Genomic DNA, 14,872 nt, shown 5'->3' with positions numbered 1-14,872 from the left:
CTGGAAAGCGTTTGGCTCCGTAGCAAAGCGGATACCATCGACTGGCGTGCACAATGGTGTCATTACAGTCGCAAAGAGGACATGTGGGACTATTTCAGGTGGAGTTAAATGGACTAATTCAGCTGCCTTCTAGTCATTCACTGGCAGCTGCCCCGGCTTGGTCTATACGGCTGTGAGTCTGAAAAAGAGAGGGGCGAGTACACTTTCTAAGTACCGCCGGATAAGTTGATCCGCCTCTGCTTTTAATAGTTTCATTGTCTTGCTTTACTCAGAGCACAGTCCTCTTACTAGATAAATCTTTTCTTTAAAAAAAAAAAAAAACCGGGATTGGCTGCAGCGGGAAACGCATTATAAGGTTACAGGTCTCTGCCATGTAGATGTTGGAGGATTTCTGAGACCTCGACCTGCATGCTAATAAGTTGCACAAGAAGAGACTGACCAATTGCACCCCCCCCACCCCTTCCTTTCAGTGATGAGATACAAACAGTCTGCACTGATGGTATCGAGGAAAGTGATTTTGGTCGGTAACAGAAGCAGATCTTCAGGCTGCTGTCCTCTGAACATATACATTCTTTAATTTAAATATAAACTGTATTTTCCGATAAACGTTTAAAAAATCTTTTGTTGCGACATTAATGTGAATTGCAGAGAGTATATCATTGCTGGGCATCGCATTGAGCACAGGTAAAATAGAAAGCACGTTAAATTCCTTCTCGCTGGTCTGATTTTATCTTTCCAAATGATGTTGAATCAGTGATGAAACACAATGCCTAAGGAAGAATGAAAGGAAAGAGCTGGTGCATGAATCTTTGAATATTTGGCTTCAGTGCACCTTCGACAAGAACCCTATCAGTAAGTCTTAAGGGATGAAACTGCCCCTCATTCCCAGTCTAGGGGTTCCTGTATGTATGCTGGGTGTCCGTTGGTTTTATTGGATCATCGCTGTTCTCACAGGTGAATTCTGGGATTTGGTGTACATTTCTGAGTTATATTCTGAGTTATATTTTTAAATATCTTTACCAGTTTTGAGATGCACAGATTCTGAAATAAGTCGCAATGTCGTCATGCATCGCCAGAGGGGATGCTGTTATTTTGAGATAATTACATTCCTTAAAAAACCCGTAAAGCAGTAATAAAAATTCATGATCCAAGTTTTAAAAGACTGTAATTAGACCGCATCGGCTATTCTTACTAGTCGAACTGATAATCCAGACCGGACCTGGTTTTGAATACTGAGCGCACCGATGGCTTCAGATCCATCCAATGAGGAGCGGCGTGGGCGTGGCTACACGGGGCCCCGTAACATTCCCAAGCAGATGAAAGAGCGAAGCGCGCCGCTTTATACGTATCGCGGCCGGGAGACGGGACAGGTGGACGAGCTCGGATACCTCACTGCTCCGCCTTGTATGGAAATATGCGCAGGTGAACTACATCCTTTCGTTTTCTGGCCGTTTGTAGAGTTCCAATCCGAGCCAAGTTTGCAAAAAGCGACGCTGGTGCCGGTACTGGTCGCGATGGGGCTGGGGATCGTTTTTTGTGCAGTTATTAGTCAGCGCGATAGCTGGAGCAGTGCGACGATTCCGTTAAAGTTTTTAATCCGTTAATGGAAATGCAACCTGCTGAATGATCGTCAGCATTTTCCCTCTCTTTCGCGACTGAGCGTAATGTGGCTTGGAGTGAACACGTGCTTTTGATCGTGGTGTATTGTGATTGCATTTGAATTATCCCACTGTTTCATTGTTTTATGGCTGGGGATTTCTGTGATGTCCCGACTGAGATGGTAAGAGAAGCGCTAGGTAGGATATTGAAAATGCATCCTTGACTGGTCGTATGCGCACGAATGTCGGGAGATCCCCCGTTTTTTGTCTCATTTGAGCTTATCTGGTCTTAATCTGTTTGTTGCCACAGACGCCTACTAAGATGTTTCAGATTCTAGGCCGGATATCAAAGTGAGCAAATGGATGTTAAACTATTTTTGCCTGCCGTACAGTTGAACCCCTGTGCCCTGTGCGGGGTGCTGCAGTTACGCCGCTAGGTTTGCATTTACTTGTCATACAGGAAAAAAAACCTGCACTCCAAGGCAGGTTAGTTGCAGAAACTCCTCCGCTTGGGGTTAAATAATGCCGGCTGCCGTGGGTCTGACGCCGCATTAGGAGCCGCTTCAAACTCCGGAGGTTCTCATTGACGTGGAACGTAGAACCTTCATCACGGCCAATGAATGAATGAAGGCGGCGTTAATGCTGCACCGAGTCCCTTTATATTACTGTAAGGCCCAAGTAAACCAGACTTAGTCGATCTTTATTGGCATCGCTTTAGAAGTGTTAATGAAAGCAGGAGGGTTTAATTGCTTTTCGAATTGCTTTACTCCAGATGCCTGTTTTAGGAGTAAACGGGGAATTAGTGCGCTTGTGCGTGTGTGTTTGTTTAACTTCTTATGTGACCCCTACATTCAAGAACTATTCCCAAAGCATCCGCCACGCTGTTTTTGTACCGAACAAATATTTAATTGATGTTTTGTTGGGCCTCAGGTCTATGTGTTTCTCTCTGACATTGGAACTGGCCAATAAAAGGAAATTAAGATATAGAAAAGAAATTGGATAATGCAAAGCTATGCACTGAAATGCTATAATAGGACTGCATGCACTTCAGCGGAAGCTCCTGTGGTGTTTTAATATAAGCCGGGAAGTCTGTTTTTAAACATGATCACAGTGCAGCGGCTGTCCGCTTCCTGCCAGCTACGGCGTGGTCAAGCCCTTCGAATGGCACTGCAGGACAGAGTGCGTTTCTGCCCCACGCCGGCGTTCCGAGGAGTCTGCGGGTGGACAATGTGGGCCCCCTCTTGAGGTGTTGTCTTTGGTGCCCCCCCCGTTATTATAAACCTGGGTTTCTATTTCTCTGCCAACAGTGTTGCAGGTGGTGGGACGTTTATGTGGGGAAACGGAGAAGAGAATGTGTGATGGTTGCATGTTTTACGTGTAACAGGCATGGGGGTTAACTGTTGCGGCATCATTAAGAATGTAGATATTAAAAATCAGAAAAATATAACCCGTGAATAATTTAATGGCTTGGTCAAATTCTATCAATAAAAGCTTAGCAAACGGGTGAGTGGACATGATTTGATGCCCCCCCCCCCCCCCCGGTTCGCACGGCCTGTTCTGCTGGTGACTCTGACTTGGCAACCTGCTTCCTCCCATGTGTAAAGCACCACATGAAAATGACTAGAACTGCTCTAACATTTCCCTTGGAGTTATAGCAGGGAAACACCGTTGAGGGTGGCATCCAGTCTGGACTTTTAATAACCTTAACGTGACGATCCCCCGCCCCTCGTGGCTGTGACTGTCATGGCTGTCATGTTTCTCTGTGGCACACAGCCGGATGGTTTACCCTTCTTGTTGGCCAGGAAGGAGCTGGCAGGTGGGGCTGGCCTCACCAGATCCCCCCCCACCTCCCCCGCCCCCGGGTCCTGCGGCAGATGGGATTGGCCGGGGCCGTCCTGCAGGGCGGAGTGGAGGCGTGAGCTCCACTGTTTTATTTAGAACCAGTTTGGGTGTGTTTCAGCGTAGTCTCCGATTTTGGGGCTACAGTCGCGGTTCTGCAGTGTTGGTGCAGCTGCACTGAAGGTGTGAGATGCTGTGCTCCCCTGGGGGGGGGTGGCCAAAAAGAAGCGTAGTCATCAATGATCAACATCTAACTGCAACCATTTTTTTAATTTGTTAGATTCTTTACAACAATGAAGCGTAAATGGTGGACCAAAAGGGGTGGAGAATCCGGCGGGTAGCCCCCTGGGTGGAGAATCCGGCGGGTAGCCCCCTGGGTGGAGAATCCGGCGGGTAGCCCCCTGGATGACACCGGAGATATAGCTGTGCTGGGATTGCATGTCATTTTGTTTTTAATTGCCCAGTTTTCTCCAAATTCATTGCGCCGGCATGGGATGTCATCCCTGCCTCTCGGTCTTGATACACTGGGCCTGACGTAGCGGGACCAGCGGCACAGTGACAGGAACGCGCTCAGCTGAGCACTGGGTGTTAATCGTCACTCTTTCACACCCCAGATGGGTCAGTTTCATGGAGTTTTGACCAAATGTGGTTGATGATTCTGTTTGTGTAAAACAGGGTTAGAATGTAGAATGTAAATGCGAAGTTTCACTTGATCTATATTGATCTTGAGAAATTTTGCATAAACTAGATAGAAACGGTGCGAAAACTCCAGACAAAGTGCAGATATGTGACATTTATTGCAAAAAATATCGAGCAGGAGGTGCCCTACTTTCAATAACGATGCATTATTGCAATAAAATCAAGAGCTTAGCTCTGTTTATTTAAATAATAGATTTGTTGAACATGAGTGGTCAAAGGATTTTCTTAGTGATTTACTAACCGTGAAAAGAGAAGTTTTAGGCTTTAATTTGTTGTTGAATTATCCCCAGAATGAAAGTTATATATTGAAATCAAGATCATTTGCATTGTGAAGCTTAACTTTGATTTCCTGATGTTCCGTGTGTGTGTGTGTGTGTGTGTGTGTGTGTGTGTGTGTGTGTGTGGTTAAGGCAGTCGGGTTTTCGGTGAATAAAGTGTTCATTTGTGTCCTTGGTGTTCCACTGCGCGTGGTCTGTGTGTCTGGACCCTCTACTCCTGGGCTTGTTTTGCATTTGCGGGCTCCCACAGTCCACCGCCTGCCGACCACAGGGATAATCTCAATAGGGAAGTCAAATCATCGCTTGTGTTTGGATCTCCTAGTGTGATGTAATTTCCTGTGAGATTGGGGTAGGGGGGTCTTTATATCCAGAGGGTTTATAGCAACGTACAGGTAGGGTGGTTGTGTTCGCTGCAAGGTGTTCTGGGACACGCCTATCTTGGGGGTTGGTGAAGTGGAGCAAGAAACTGGCGGGTCTGCGATCTGCTGAAGTATTGCAGGCTTCTTTCTTCCTGTTATATTTCCATTATTGTTTTGTTGTCAGTCTAATCTTCTGTCTTGCTGCGCTCCTGCTCTTCACCGTCCCTTTGGTCCGACCCTGTGCATCTTTGTCTGTTAGGCAGGTCAGCTACCGGCTACCAAATCCTACCGTTGTGTCGCTGACTGTTCACGGTGACGCGCGCAACCTGTACCGTTGCCGACACGTTCTGATGGTCCCTCTCTAGGCGAGCGAACTCTGTGGGCCATTTTTAGCTCCGTCTGACCTGGTTTCCGGAAGCCCGTGGATTCCTGGCTAGGTGTCCTGCTACGTGGAGCTTCGGAACTCGAGTGCAAGATTCTCTGATGTATCATCAAGGTGGAACGCGGTACCTGGAGACCCAATCTCTTTCCGCGTTCCGTCGCCACCTCCAGTGCTGACCCAGAAAAGTCGCCGTGGAGTTAATTGCCGTTCTGTTCTATATGGATCGGCGCCGTCTGACAGCTTAGGCTGCAGACTTAAAGTACCGCGGCGGTGTGCATGTGCCGATCCACATCGCGTTCTATAAGGGTTACTGTAAGCAAATTTTTATTTGAATGACGTTGCCTGGCCTTGTTTTTACGTCATCACCAGTGTGTAAAAAGTTATTAAACGCTATATGTGGCTAGCCGTCCGCTGCCTTCCCCGCGGACTTCCGCAGATGCTCTACGTTGCATCTCCCATCCAGTGCCGGATCCTCAGATGCACCCATTACCTGCATCTGTAAGTCGGCCATGACAAGCTGCCGTTTGTTTCGATTTGCAGTGTCTTATGATGAGGGGGATGTTCGAAGTGCCGCGTGTCGTATTCGGTGTCGGCGGTAATCCCCTTCAGCTGAGGCAGAGACCGAGCTGTGGGCTGTTCCCGCGTCAAACCCGTCGCCGGTCATGTGATCTGGGCCTTCCCCCTGGATGTTAAACAGCGCTGCCTCATCACCCAGGCCTCGGCACCTGGTTCCTCCTCTGCCGCGTGTCGGTGATCATGCGAGGTCTCAGTTTTAAAGAAGTTTAAAACAGGTGTGTCCGTCTCTCTGCCAGTGACCGGTTTCCGTGGCAATCCGAGTGACCCTGTCCTTCTCCACGTCTCAGGAGCGGTGTGGCAGAGTGCAGACGCTGGTACGCCAGGGCTCTGGGTCCGGAGAGCTTCCAGAGCGTGATTGTCCCTAGGTGAGTGTGGGGAAATTCATTCTCTTGTGTTGTGAGAGGTCTGTCTGTCTTTCAATACATCATATCCTTTTGTTTTCATTTGTTTTTTACTTTCTACGCTCCGTCAGAAGATGAGTACCACCGTAAGCCACTCTGCTGTTTTGGTTTTTTTCCTTCTCTGCCCTCGCTGTGTAGTTCTCTCTTTAGTCAGGGATTGGTGACAGGCACTGCCTTCTGCTTCGGTCCCCACTGAGGCCTGGATCCCTCTTTACACCCACACACACACACGTTGCTCCTCACTGACGACGTGGGTGCTGTCCCTGCTGCCTCCCGCCAGCGTCACCCACTTCACCTTCAGTCAAGCATCTGTTCTGCTTCTCCTGTGCAGCTATTGCCCGGCATCTTTCTGCCTGCGTGCGAATTCCCCCAGAAAGCTGCTTCTCTCATGTGTTTATCAGCTTCTCAGTTCTTGATGTGAAATTCCCTTGAAGGTGGGAGGGAACTCTGGCTGAACGCTGTCCTACAAACCCTGGCCCTGCAGCACCCCACCACACCCCCCTCATCCCGCCCTGCCCTGGAGACCCAATACCCTACACCGTGGGCACTGTGGTGTCACGCCCCATTACTGGCAGACCCTCAACACTCGCTCTTCATTCTCCCGCTCTCAGATTGCTGTAGAGGCCAAGGAGAACAGGACCAAGATGGCGTTCTTCAAGAACAGCTTCTGGGTAGGTGGGCCTGCTTGTGTGTGCACGTCACTCGGGCCTCATGCTGACGGGGCCCCCTCCCCATTTCCCCGATGCTGACTTGTCAGCTGGCTGCTCTCTCTCTCTTCCTTCCGACCAGCAAGGCCGCCTGCACCACCCTGTTAGCAGAGCGAAAGGGGAAATGGTCCGGATGGTTTCACTTCGCTCGAGTCTCTCGCTCCGCTCCCTTGCACAGAGGGGGCGGTTTCGGCAGCTCAGTTTGCCCCCCCCCCCCCCCCCCGACATGAGTAGTACCTCCCATTTATCAGCCTCTCTCTCCTAGAGCCTCCCCACACCTGCATGTGCTATTTCAGGTGTGTCCTACTTAACTCGCCGACTTGCTGCAGAGTTTGGGGGCAGGAGCCCGTTGGTGGGGTGGGGGTGGGGGGGCAGTTTCAGCACTGAATACGATCAAACATTTGTTCTTGTTTAAATTTAAATTGGGCCAAGTTCTCTTGCTCGTCATGGGCCTGCTGAGATGTTTGGGTTGGTCTTGCTAACTTGGGACACTATGAATCATGGGATTGGGTCTCATTCTAGTTACTGATGTATCCTTGATATTTTGGATGTGACAAGAACGACATCTGGGGATTTTTACCGTCTTCTGTACTTTCTGTTCTTTAGTATTGGAACCTTCAATGGAAGATGATGTAAATGGAGCACGGAGAACACAAGTACGGTCAAGAACACGTATTGAGAAACACACCGTATCTGTATGAACAGTTGGGGCTTGGTTGACATCCTGTTGACCTTTTGTTGCATCAGTCTGCTCCTTAGTGCTGGGGGGTACAAGCTGGTTTGCTGAATGAACCTCTGTGAGGTCTGGAGCCCTTGGACGTCCTGTTGTGCTGGGGCTGGGTGGGGCTGGGGGAGGGGGAGCTGGCTGTGCCATTGTGGGAGCAGGGTCCAGCCTCCGTCTGCCCCATGGGTATCATTGTGTGTGTCTGTGCACAAAGCCGGCCCCCTCCCCAAGAAGCATAGGAATGCGGCGCTCAGGGAGCCAGGGGTCAAACAAGGGCCACCTGCTGCGGTTCAGTCGACATCCAGGTCGATTGCCCCCCCCCAAGTCACTACACCTGGGCAGTCCTGGCCCCCCCTTGGGTGTGGATGGGCGTCCTCTTTGTGACTCCCTTATGGATCGGGGGGGGGTCTAGCTTTGACCACATGGTAAGCAGACCCAAGTGTGATCCCGCCGCGGACTGTCCCTTTGTGGCGGAGAACCGGCCGACAGATGCCGGGCTGTGTTAGGGAATTACACGCGCGGTAATTAATTGCGGCTCTATGGGGGATTATGGGCCTGCGGGGGCCCGGCCCCTGAGACCTGATCCGAATGCTAATCCTTCCTCTGCTTTTGACGGCTTACAATACAGCCTGCTTACAGTCGCCTATTGGGATGCTTGCCGGCAAGGTAATTTGCGTCACTGCGTCGGGGGGCCCGTTCTGAGCGCGTCGCTGCTTGCAGCATGGCATTCTGGGAACAAACCCTTAATTTCTAGCTCATCCGCTGCGTGACTGTGCAGGTGAACCCCGTGTTTCCAGCATATTCTGTCAGTATCCATGCTACGGGTCCAGATCTGATCTAAATGTTGGAATATATCTTTAGTTCGGAGTTGAGAGTCCACTCCAGGGTGTGTGTGTGTGTGTGTGTGGTGCTGAAGGGAGCCCCCCTCTACTCACTTTACCCCCCCGTACCCAGGTGATCCACATGCCTGCACCGGCAGCCTGCCTGGGTGTCAATCGGCATGGTCTCTCTGAAAGCGCAGGTGTGCTGTGGCCTTTCATTGGCGCCTGGTTCCAGGTCCCCGCCCACCGCTGTCAGCTTATCTATTATAGGATGCCATCTCTGTCTGTCATTTGAATTCAGAGAGGTCATTGGTGGATCGGTCCGTCCAGGGTTGAGATCAGTCAGCCTGTATGTTGTTCCCGTCTACATGGTGGGGTGCAGGCTGAACAATGCATGCTGGTTCTGCTTGTTCTTTTGGCCCTGTCAGGGTTCCTCTGTTTCCTCCTGCAGTTATCTCCATCCTGTTTGCCTTAACCTGGACCGTATAAAGGGGCGGGACCATAGCTACACTGGCCCCAGCTGAAATCCAATTGGTTTGTAGAGTTGCCCACTCCTGTCATTCACCAATTCAAAGCATATCATTTGCCGATATTAATGTTGTCCCCTCCTTATGAGTTATGGATCCTATTGTGTCCTCACCATAAATCCTTCAATTCTGTGCCCCCCGCCCCGGTGCAGCACCTCCTCCGGGGGGCGGGTCTTTCGGTAGTCGGTCTACAGTGTGGTGCTGAGACCCTGATCTCCATTGGGGGCGGTATTCAGCTCAGAGCTGCTCCCTCTCCTGCCCCCTAGCTGCACAGTCTGGTAGTGTCCTCTTGGCTTTAAACTGGGTCACCCAGAATGGCGGTGAATTCACAGTGAACCTTGATTATTAAATAATTAAGTAAATGCAGGCGTGGGCGGCCCAGTTTCATGAAGCTCCCAGCAGCCCACACCAGGCCATAGACGGGGAGATTAATGCAGGCCAACATCAAGTGCGCCCTCCCCCCCCCCCCCCCCCCCCCCGTTCCCCTCCCCCCAGTCCTATCAGCGTCCCTTACAGCTGGTGGCTGAGCAGGCCGACCTGGCAGGCGGGGGCCTTTCCCGGAGCACCCCCTGCTGGCTGCAGACCTCATTCTCATGCAAATAGGCCCAATGAATGGGGGGGGCGTCGGAATTCACTAGAAAACACAGTGGCGGAGGCGAGCTGTGACCCACACGATCGGGGAGGGTAAATGTGCAAATCGCACTTTTACGATAGCGCCGGCTACAGCGGTAATCTGTCTCTGCCGCTTGGTAATCTGGCTGAGGGCGTGAAACGGTTACTTTGGGCTTTTTGGGGTGGGGTGGGGGGGGGCATTCGTCCCAGCCCCTTCCTGCCCTTCAATGTTAGTGCGTGTGAGTATGTCGTCACCACAGGAATGTGCCAGCAGTCGGCTGTCCTGAGCACTTTGACCTGTGCTGACCTGTGCTGTCGGTGTGCCGCTGCCGTGTTGCCCATGGATGCGCTGGAGCTCTCCTGTCCCACACACACCAGCGTCTGTTTCTTCCCAACTGGCTATTTGTCCGCCCCAACTTCTCCAACAAGCAGTAACCGCCTCTTCTGCCCCCGGTTCATCATGCTCCCTCCTGGGTTGAACATAATCTCCCAGAAGCCCACAGAGGGCTCATCTCGCAGCCTGACACAGGAATTAACCCGATGGTGAATGAGGTGGCAACGATAAAGTGGAAAATGAGCAGGAATAGCGCCGTGAGACGCTGTACGACCGCAGTGGGCCGACGTAAACGGGGTTTTCACTCCGCTTTGCTCTGTTCCTCGGCGCACAGATGTGCTGGGATGTGTTCAGTGCTCTCCGTTCAGGCCACGTGTTGCGTAAGGTGCACATTGTAGGCATCCGGCTCTCCACGTGTGCGTGTCTGTGCTGCGAAGCCTTTCTGACGTTCCTCTCCCACCTGGGAAACACTGTCTCGCTCCGGCGGGTATTTATAGACGTCAGGGGTGGCTTGTGGGCTCCCCTTCCGCCCCCCTGTGTAGCAGTGAGCAGTTTTTTTTTTTTTTTTTTTTAAATGCTGAGCTCATGAGATGGTCTTTCATTCTCCTGGGGGGGGGGCAGAGAGGCCCCCTCATGGGTCCCGCAGTCCAGTCGTTGCTCAGCCTGAAATCTCTAGCTTTGCGTTCTGTTCTGAGGCCTCTGAAAGGCGTGTCAGTGTCACCTTCTCCCCTGATGTCCCCACGGGGAGGCAGCTGTGCTGCCCCGCGTGTAGCGTGTAGCCGCGGCTGATGACGGAGCATTGTAGCTGCACAAAAATAGTTTTACCACTAATGCCAGCACATCCATCCATCCATCTTTTAACCCCTTATCCTGGACACATTTGCAGGGGGGGGGGGAGCTTGATGCTTATCCCTGGCCGCACGGACCCCGATGCTGGGGCAGGCACACGCGACAGGACACGAGTCCGTCACAGGGCACGTACGTACACACACTCGTACGCCACAGCCTTTCAACTGTGGGAGGAAACCAGTGTGACATGGGGGGAACATTGTCAGAGTGGAGGTGGAGGTTTGAACCCCCAGCCCTGTGAAGTGTGAGGTAGTGCTGTTTAGCCACAGTGCTGCCCCCATGTCTTGACTTGTAATGAGAGAGTTCTGTCTGAATGTGCAGATAATGGTGACATGCAATTGAGAAAATTGGGTCAAACCCCTAGAGCAACTGTGGATTAAGGGCCCAAAGGTGACATCATTCTGCTGACCCAGGGATTTGAACCAGTGACCTTCCGGTCACGGGCGCAGTAATTTAACCTGCTGAGCGACACGCTGCTCCTGCCAGCTTGTGTGGGGGTGGGGTGTTCCTGCAGCTGTTTTAAAACCGAGGAAGCCTTGAGTGTGAGTTCATCGCCCGAGACCGCGTGAGCCCCGGAGGCAGTGCTGTTTGATGTCCTCTGAGTACTGCTGCTAACTGACTAAACTACCCACGGACTCCCCTGAACTGTCAGCTCTCATAAAGAATGGGGTGTTTTGGAGGGGGTGCACTAAACCGGGGCATCCCAAAGTGGTAGGGTGCTGCATGACCAGCAGAGTTAATTTTTTTTTTTTAATTTTTTTTTATTTTGTTTTATTTTTTAAACACACCTGGAAAAAAAAAACCTTAAACCTGGAAAAGAAAAAAAAATTAGAACAAGTCGAATATATTTTATGTTAATTTATTTGTTCATTTTCATAAAATTTAATTTGTGTTAAATTATAAATATAATCGTCTTGATTTGTCCTTGCTTGTTTCGCTCAACACTCCAAAGCTAATTCTTTGTAAGTAAAAGTACTTTCCAGCAAACGATTCCAATTTGTCATGTGATTCACTGCCAGCTGGAGTACAGATTAGATTGTTATATTGTAACAGACTGATTTTATTGTAATGGTTATAATAGGCAGCCGGAACTGTTCATTTGGCAAGTAGACGGAAAGTTCCAGAATACCTGGGGAAGGTGATTTCCATGTGGATGCCAGCCCCCCCCACCCCCCCGATCCCCTGCGGAGCTGGTTCCTTAATCCCCCCCAACGGTGACGTGTCATGTGCTTGCAGGGCGAGAAGAATGCCGGTTTCGACGTGCTGTACCACAACATGAAGCACGGACAGTTGGCCACCAAGGAGCTGGCCGACTTTGTGCGGGAGAGGTAAGGGGGGGGGGGGGGGGGTGACTGCGAGCTGCGCATGGGAGAGGCGGCTGCGAGGGACACGCCTGTCACCCGAGCAGGAGTCGGACCTGCCTCTGGTGGGCGTGACCCAGTGACTGTCCCCTCTCATTTCATCTTTCCGCATTTGCTCCTTTCATTATTAACAGTGTGACACATCAAGAGTGGTGAACGACCTTGTCTTTTGATAATTAAAATTCAGTCCGTTGACAGGTTCCTGAAAGAATCGCTGTGTTGACACTGAAGTGCTGCTGAAATGTAGCGGGAGCTGTGCTGTTCGATGTGATTTCATGTATACTGGTGTTTCTTGCTTGTTAGCGGGTCAGTTTCTGCTGCCATCGCCAAAGCCTGCACTTACCCATCATGCATTGCAGGCCAGTGGGAAAAACCAGATCAAGATCAGTGGCATCGGTGTTTAAATACTGCTGTTTGCGTTAAGGGAAGATACTGTAGCTTTTTGGTTTCTGCCTGAGTTTCTGTTACTGATAAAATGCAGGTGAGCACTGATCACTCACTGGAATCCTCCGTCACTCGGAACGCTTTCGCCACTGTGGTGAGCGCAACGAGAACGCAGTGAGCGCAATGAGAACGCACCTCGCTAGGAAAAGGAAGGAGCTGTCCACACAGTGGACCTGAATCCGGAGAACAGTAAACAGCAAATTTGAGGATGCTAGCTGGCTGGTCGGCCTGAAAGAGATTCCATGCTGTACTTCACTTACTACACGTCATGGAAATTAATTTTATATAGCGCTGTGAAACTTTTATATGCAGGTCATTGTGGTTAGTAATGCAGAAAAGTACCTTTTTATTACAGTAATAGGACACTCGGTGAATTATATTCCCCGATGGCCATGCCAGTGATTTCCCAGGGAATATTCTGCCGTCATAGTTTATAGTTCAGGTTCCTTGAGGGCTGGGGGGGGCTTTTCTTCATGTCCACCTTCCTCCTGACCTTTCTTGTCTGATAAAGATCCTTTACTTGCTCATGGTACAGTGCCTTCAGTGCAAGACAAGCTCTTAAAGTGGCAAAACATTTAAGATCTTGAAGGTGATTGGCTTATTTTACACTACTTCCCCCCCCCCCGTCCCTGTCTTGCATCCTATCCCTTGCTGTCACGTTGCATCTGAGCCTGCCGAGGGGGCGGCATCGTGCCAAGCCGTACGAAGGAGAGGTGTGCAGCCACACGCACAAAGGGGTCCCTGTTCTGTGGTTTGGGACCATCCCAGCATGCACTGCACCCTGTCTTTTTGAGCTCGCTGCCCGTAGTCTCAGGAAGGCTGTCCAGCGCAGACACGGACGCCGGGCACTCCAGTGGGTGCTTAACCCACGGCGTCAGGTGAAGAGTTCAGTGTCACCAGTGGGGCTGAAGTCGCCATCCCTCTAAGCTGAATTTAATTATGCTGGTCGCCAGGAGAAGCCGATCAGCTTAGTCGACGAACAGGTTCCACCCTTGCAGCGGCAGCAGGACTTCGATCAGCGAGTCAAAAATGTTAAACCTTTTTCTGAGGGCTGCAACCTTGATGACCTTCAGTCTGCCTGCTCCCTTTGGGGTTTTCTTCCCTCCCCAGGTTAAAGGAAGTTCTTATTTACCATCGAGTTTTAAGCTCGAGATTGGCGCAAGACTAGAGCGAGAGGTGCCACATGAGAACTTAGTGACGACAAGTTACTGGAAGAATCACGCTGAAACCTGAAAGGGGGATTTAAACGGTGACACTGGAATACAGCATCCAACTTTGGTGTTTGGGGTTTGCTTACAGCAGCTGAAGGTGTTTGAAGGTGGAGTTATGACTAACTCAAGAGCACACATCGTTCTCCTTGGTAGTGGTGGTTGGGGTGGGGGGGGGGGGTTGATTAGCTGCAGATTTTTAAGTTGTTAAAAATTAATCAGTCTGTCACACCCTGCCATTTGGTCTTGCATCTGACCTCGACATGTGTTCCCATGGTGATGAGTCAGAGGTAGGCTGGGACAGTTTTGGTTCTGGTTTTGTTTTCTGCGTAGTTATCAACTGGGTTGCTAAAACACCAGTGTAGGAACGGCCTGAAAGTAAATTCTCAGTGCTGATGGTGCAGTCTTGCCATATACCACTGGTGGCCCAAATAGACAAACCCTAAATGGCGAAATGGAGACTCTGTGATGCTTATTCCAGCTGCTTGACATCATAGTGAAGTGTGACCCTGTTTCGAGATGAAGTTTCACAAGATCGGAATTGTAATTCTAGAATTTTGTTTCATGAGAGCAGTATTGGGTTATATACTGCCATGCGGACGTGCCCTACGTCGCAGACCTGTTCCGTGACTGGTGAACTTCCATTTAGATTTGTCGTATTTAATCCCAGCTAACAAAATGACAGCAGGCAGAGTGATTCTTCCAGGAGCTTGTCACTAATCTCCCTTTGATCGCCAGCCGGTAGGGAATTCTCTTATTTCAGCTCACTCTGCTGCCTTATGCAGTGACCCGGGTCCAGTAGGTGAGGAATGACGTCCAATCATTACCTTCAGGCTGCTGGGTAAGGTTGCCTTGAGCCTATTGCCGGTTGGCATAAGGTTGGATGTACCTTGGGTGGGATGCTGATCCATCACAAAACACACACACACAATCAATTTTGACAGTATTTCTCAATCCGGTCCCCGGGGACCCACAGACGGTCCACAGAGCAAAAACGTTGATGTTCTGTGGGAAATATTACTGTATTGTTGCTGACGTAGAAATCCTGTGAGAATCAGCCTCCATGCATTTCAATGTGGTAGATGTAAACGCAGCATCTGCTATACACCAGGGTCGTGTATTTACAGCTTTTAATTTTTCTTTTGTGGTTTTG

General features: G+C 50.4%; 1 protein-coding gene across 2 annotated transcripts in view; it reads left to right on the top strand.

Moving 5' to 3' along the window:
- Positions 1–1,293: 1,293 nt before the first annotated feature.
- Positions 1,294–14,872, top strand: part of fcho1 (FCH and mu domain containing endocytic adaptor 1) — a 33,436-nt gene continuing 19,857 nt past the window's right edge. For both annotated transcript variants that reach the window (XM_048977004.1, XM_048977003.1), the window contains exons 1-4: positions 1,294–1,422; positions 6,019–6,096; positions 6,744–6,803; positions 11,943–12,034. In XM_048977004.1, coding sequence (XP_048832961.1) covers positions 6,777–6,803; positions 11,943–12,034 — 119 coding nt within the window. In that variant the 5' untranslated portion in view covers positions 1,294–1,422; positions 6,019–6,096; positions 6,744–6,776. The remainder of the gene's footprint in view (positions 1,423–6,018; positions 6,097–6,743; positions 6,804–11,942; positions 12,035–14,872) is intronic.

This window comes from Brienomyrus brachyistius, chromosome 15, assembly GCF_023856365.1.
Source record: "Brienomyrus brachyistius isolate T26 chromosome 15, BBRACH_0.4, whole genome shotgun sequence".
NCBI lineage: Eukaryota > Metazoa > Chordata > Actinopteri > Osteoglossiformes > Mormyridae > Brienomyrus > Brienomyrus brachyistius.
The sequence above is the reverse complement of the archived record's forward strand: the minus strand, read 5'-3'. Positions and strand labels throughout refer to the sequence as shown.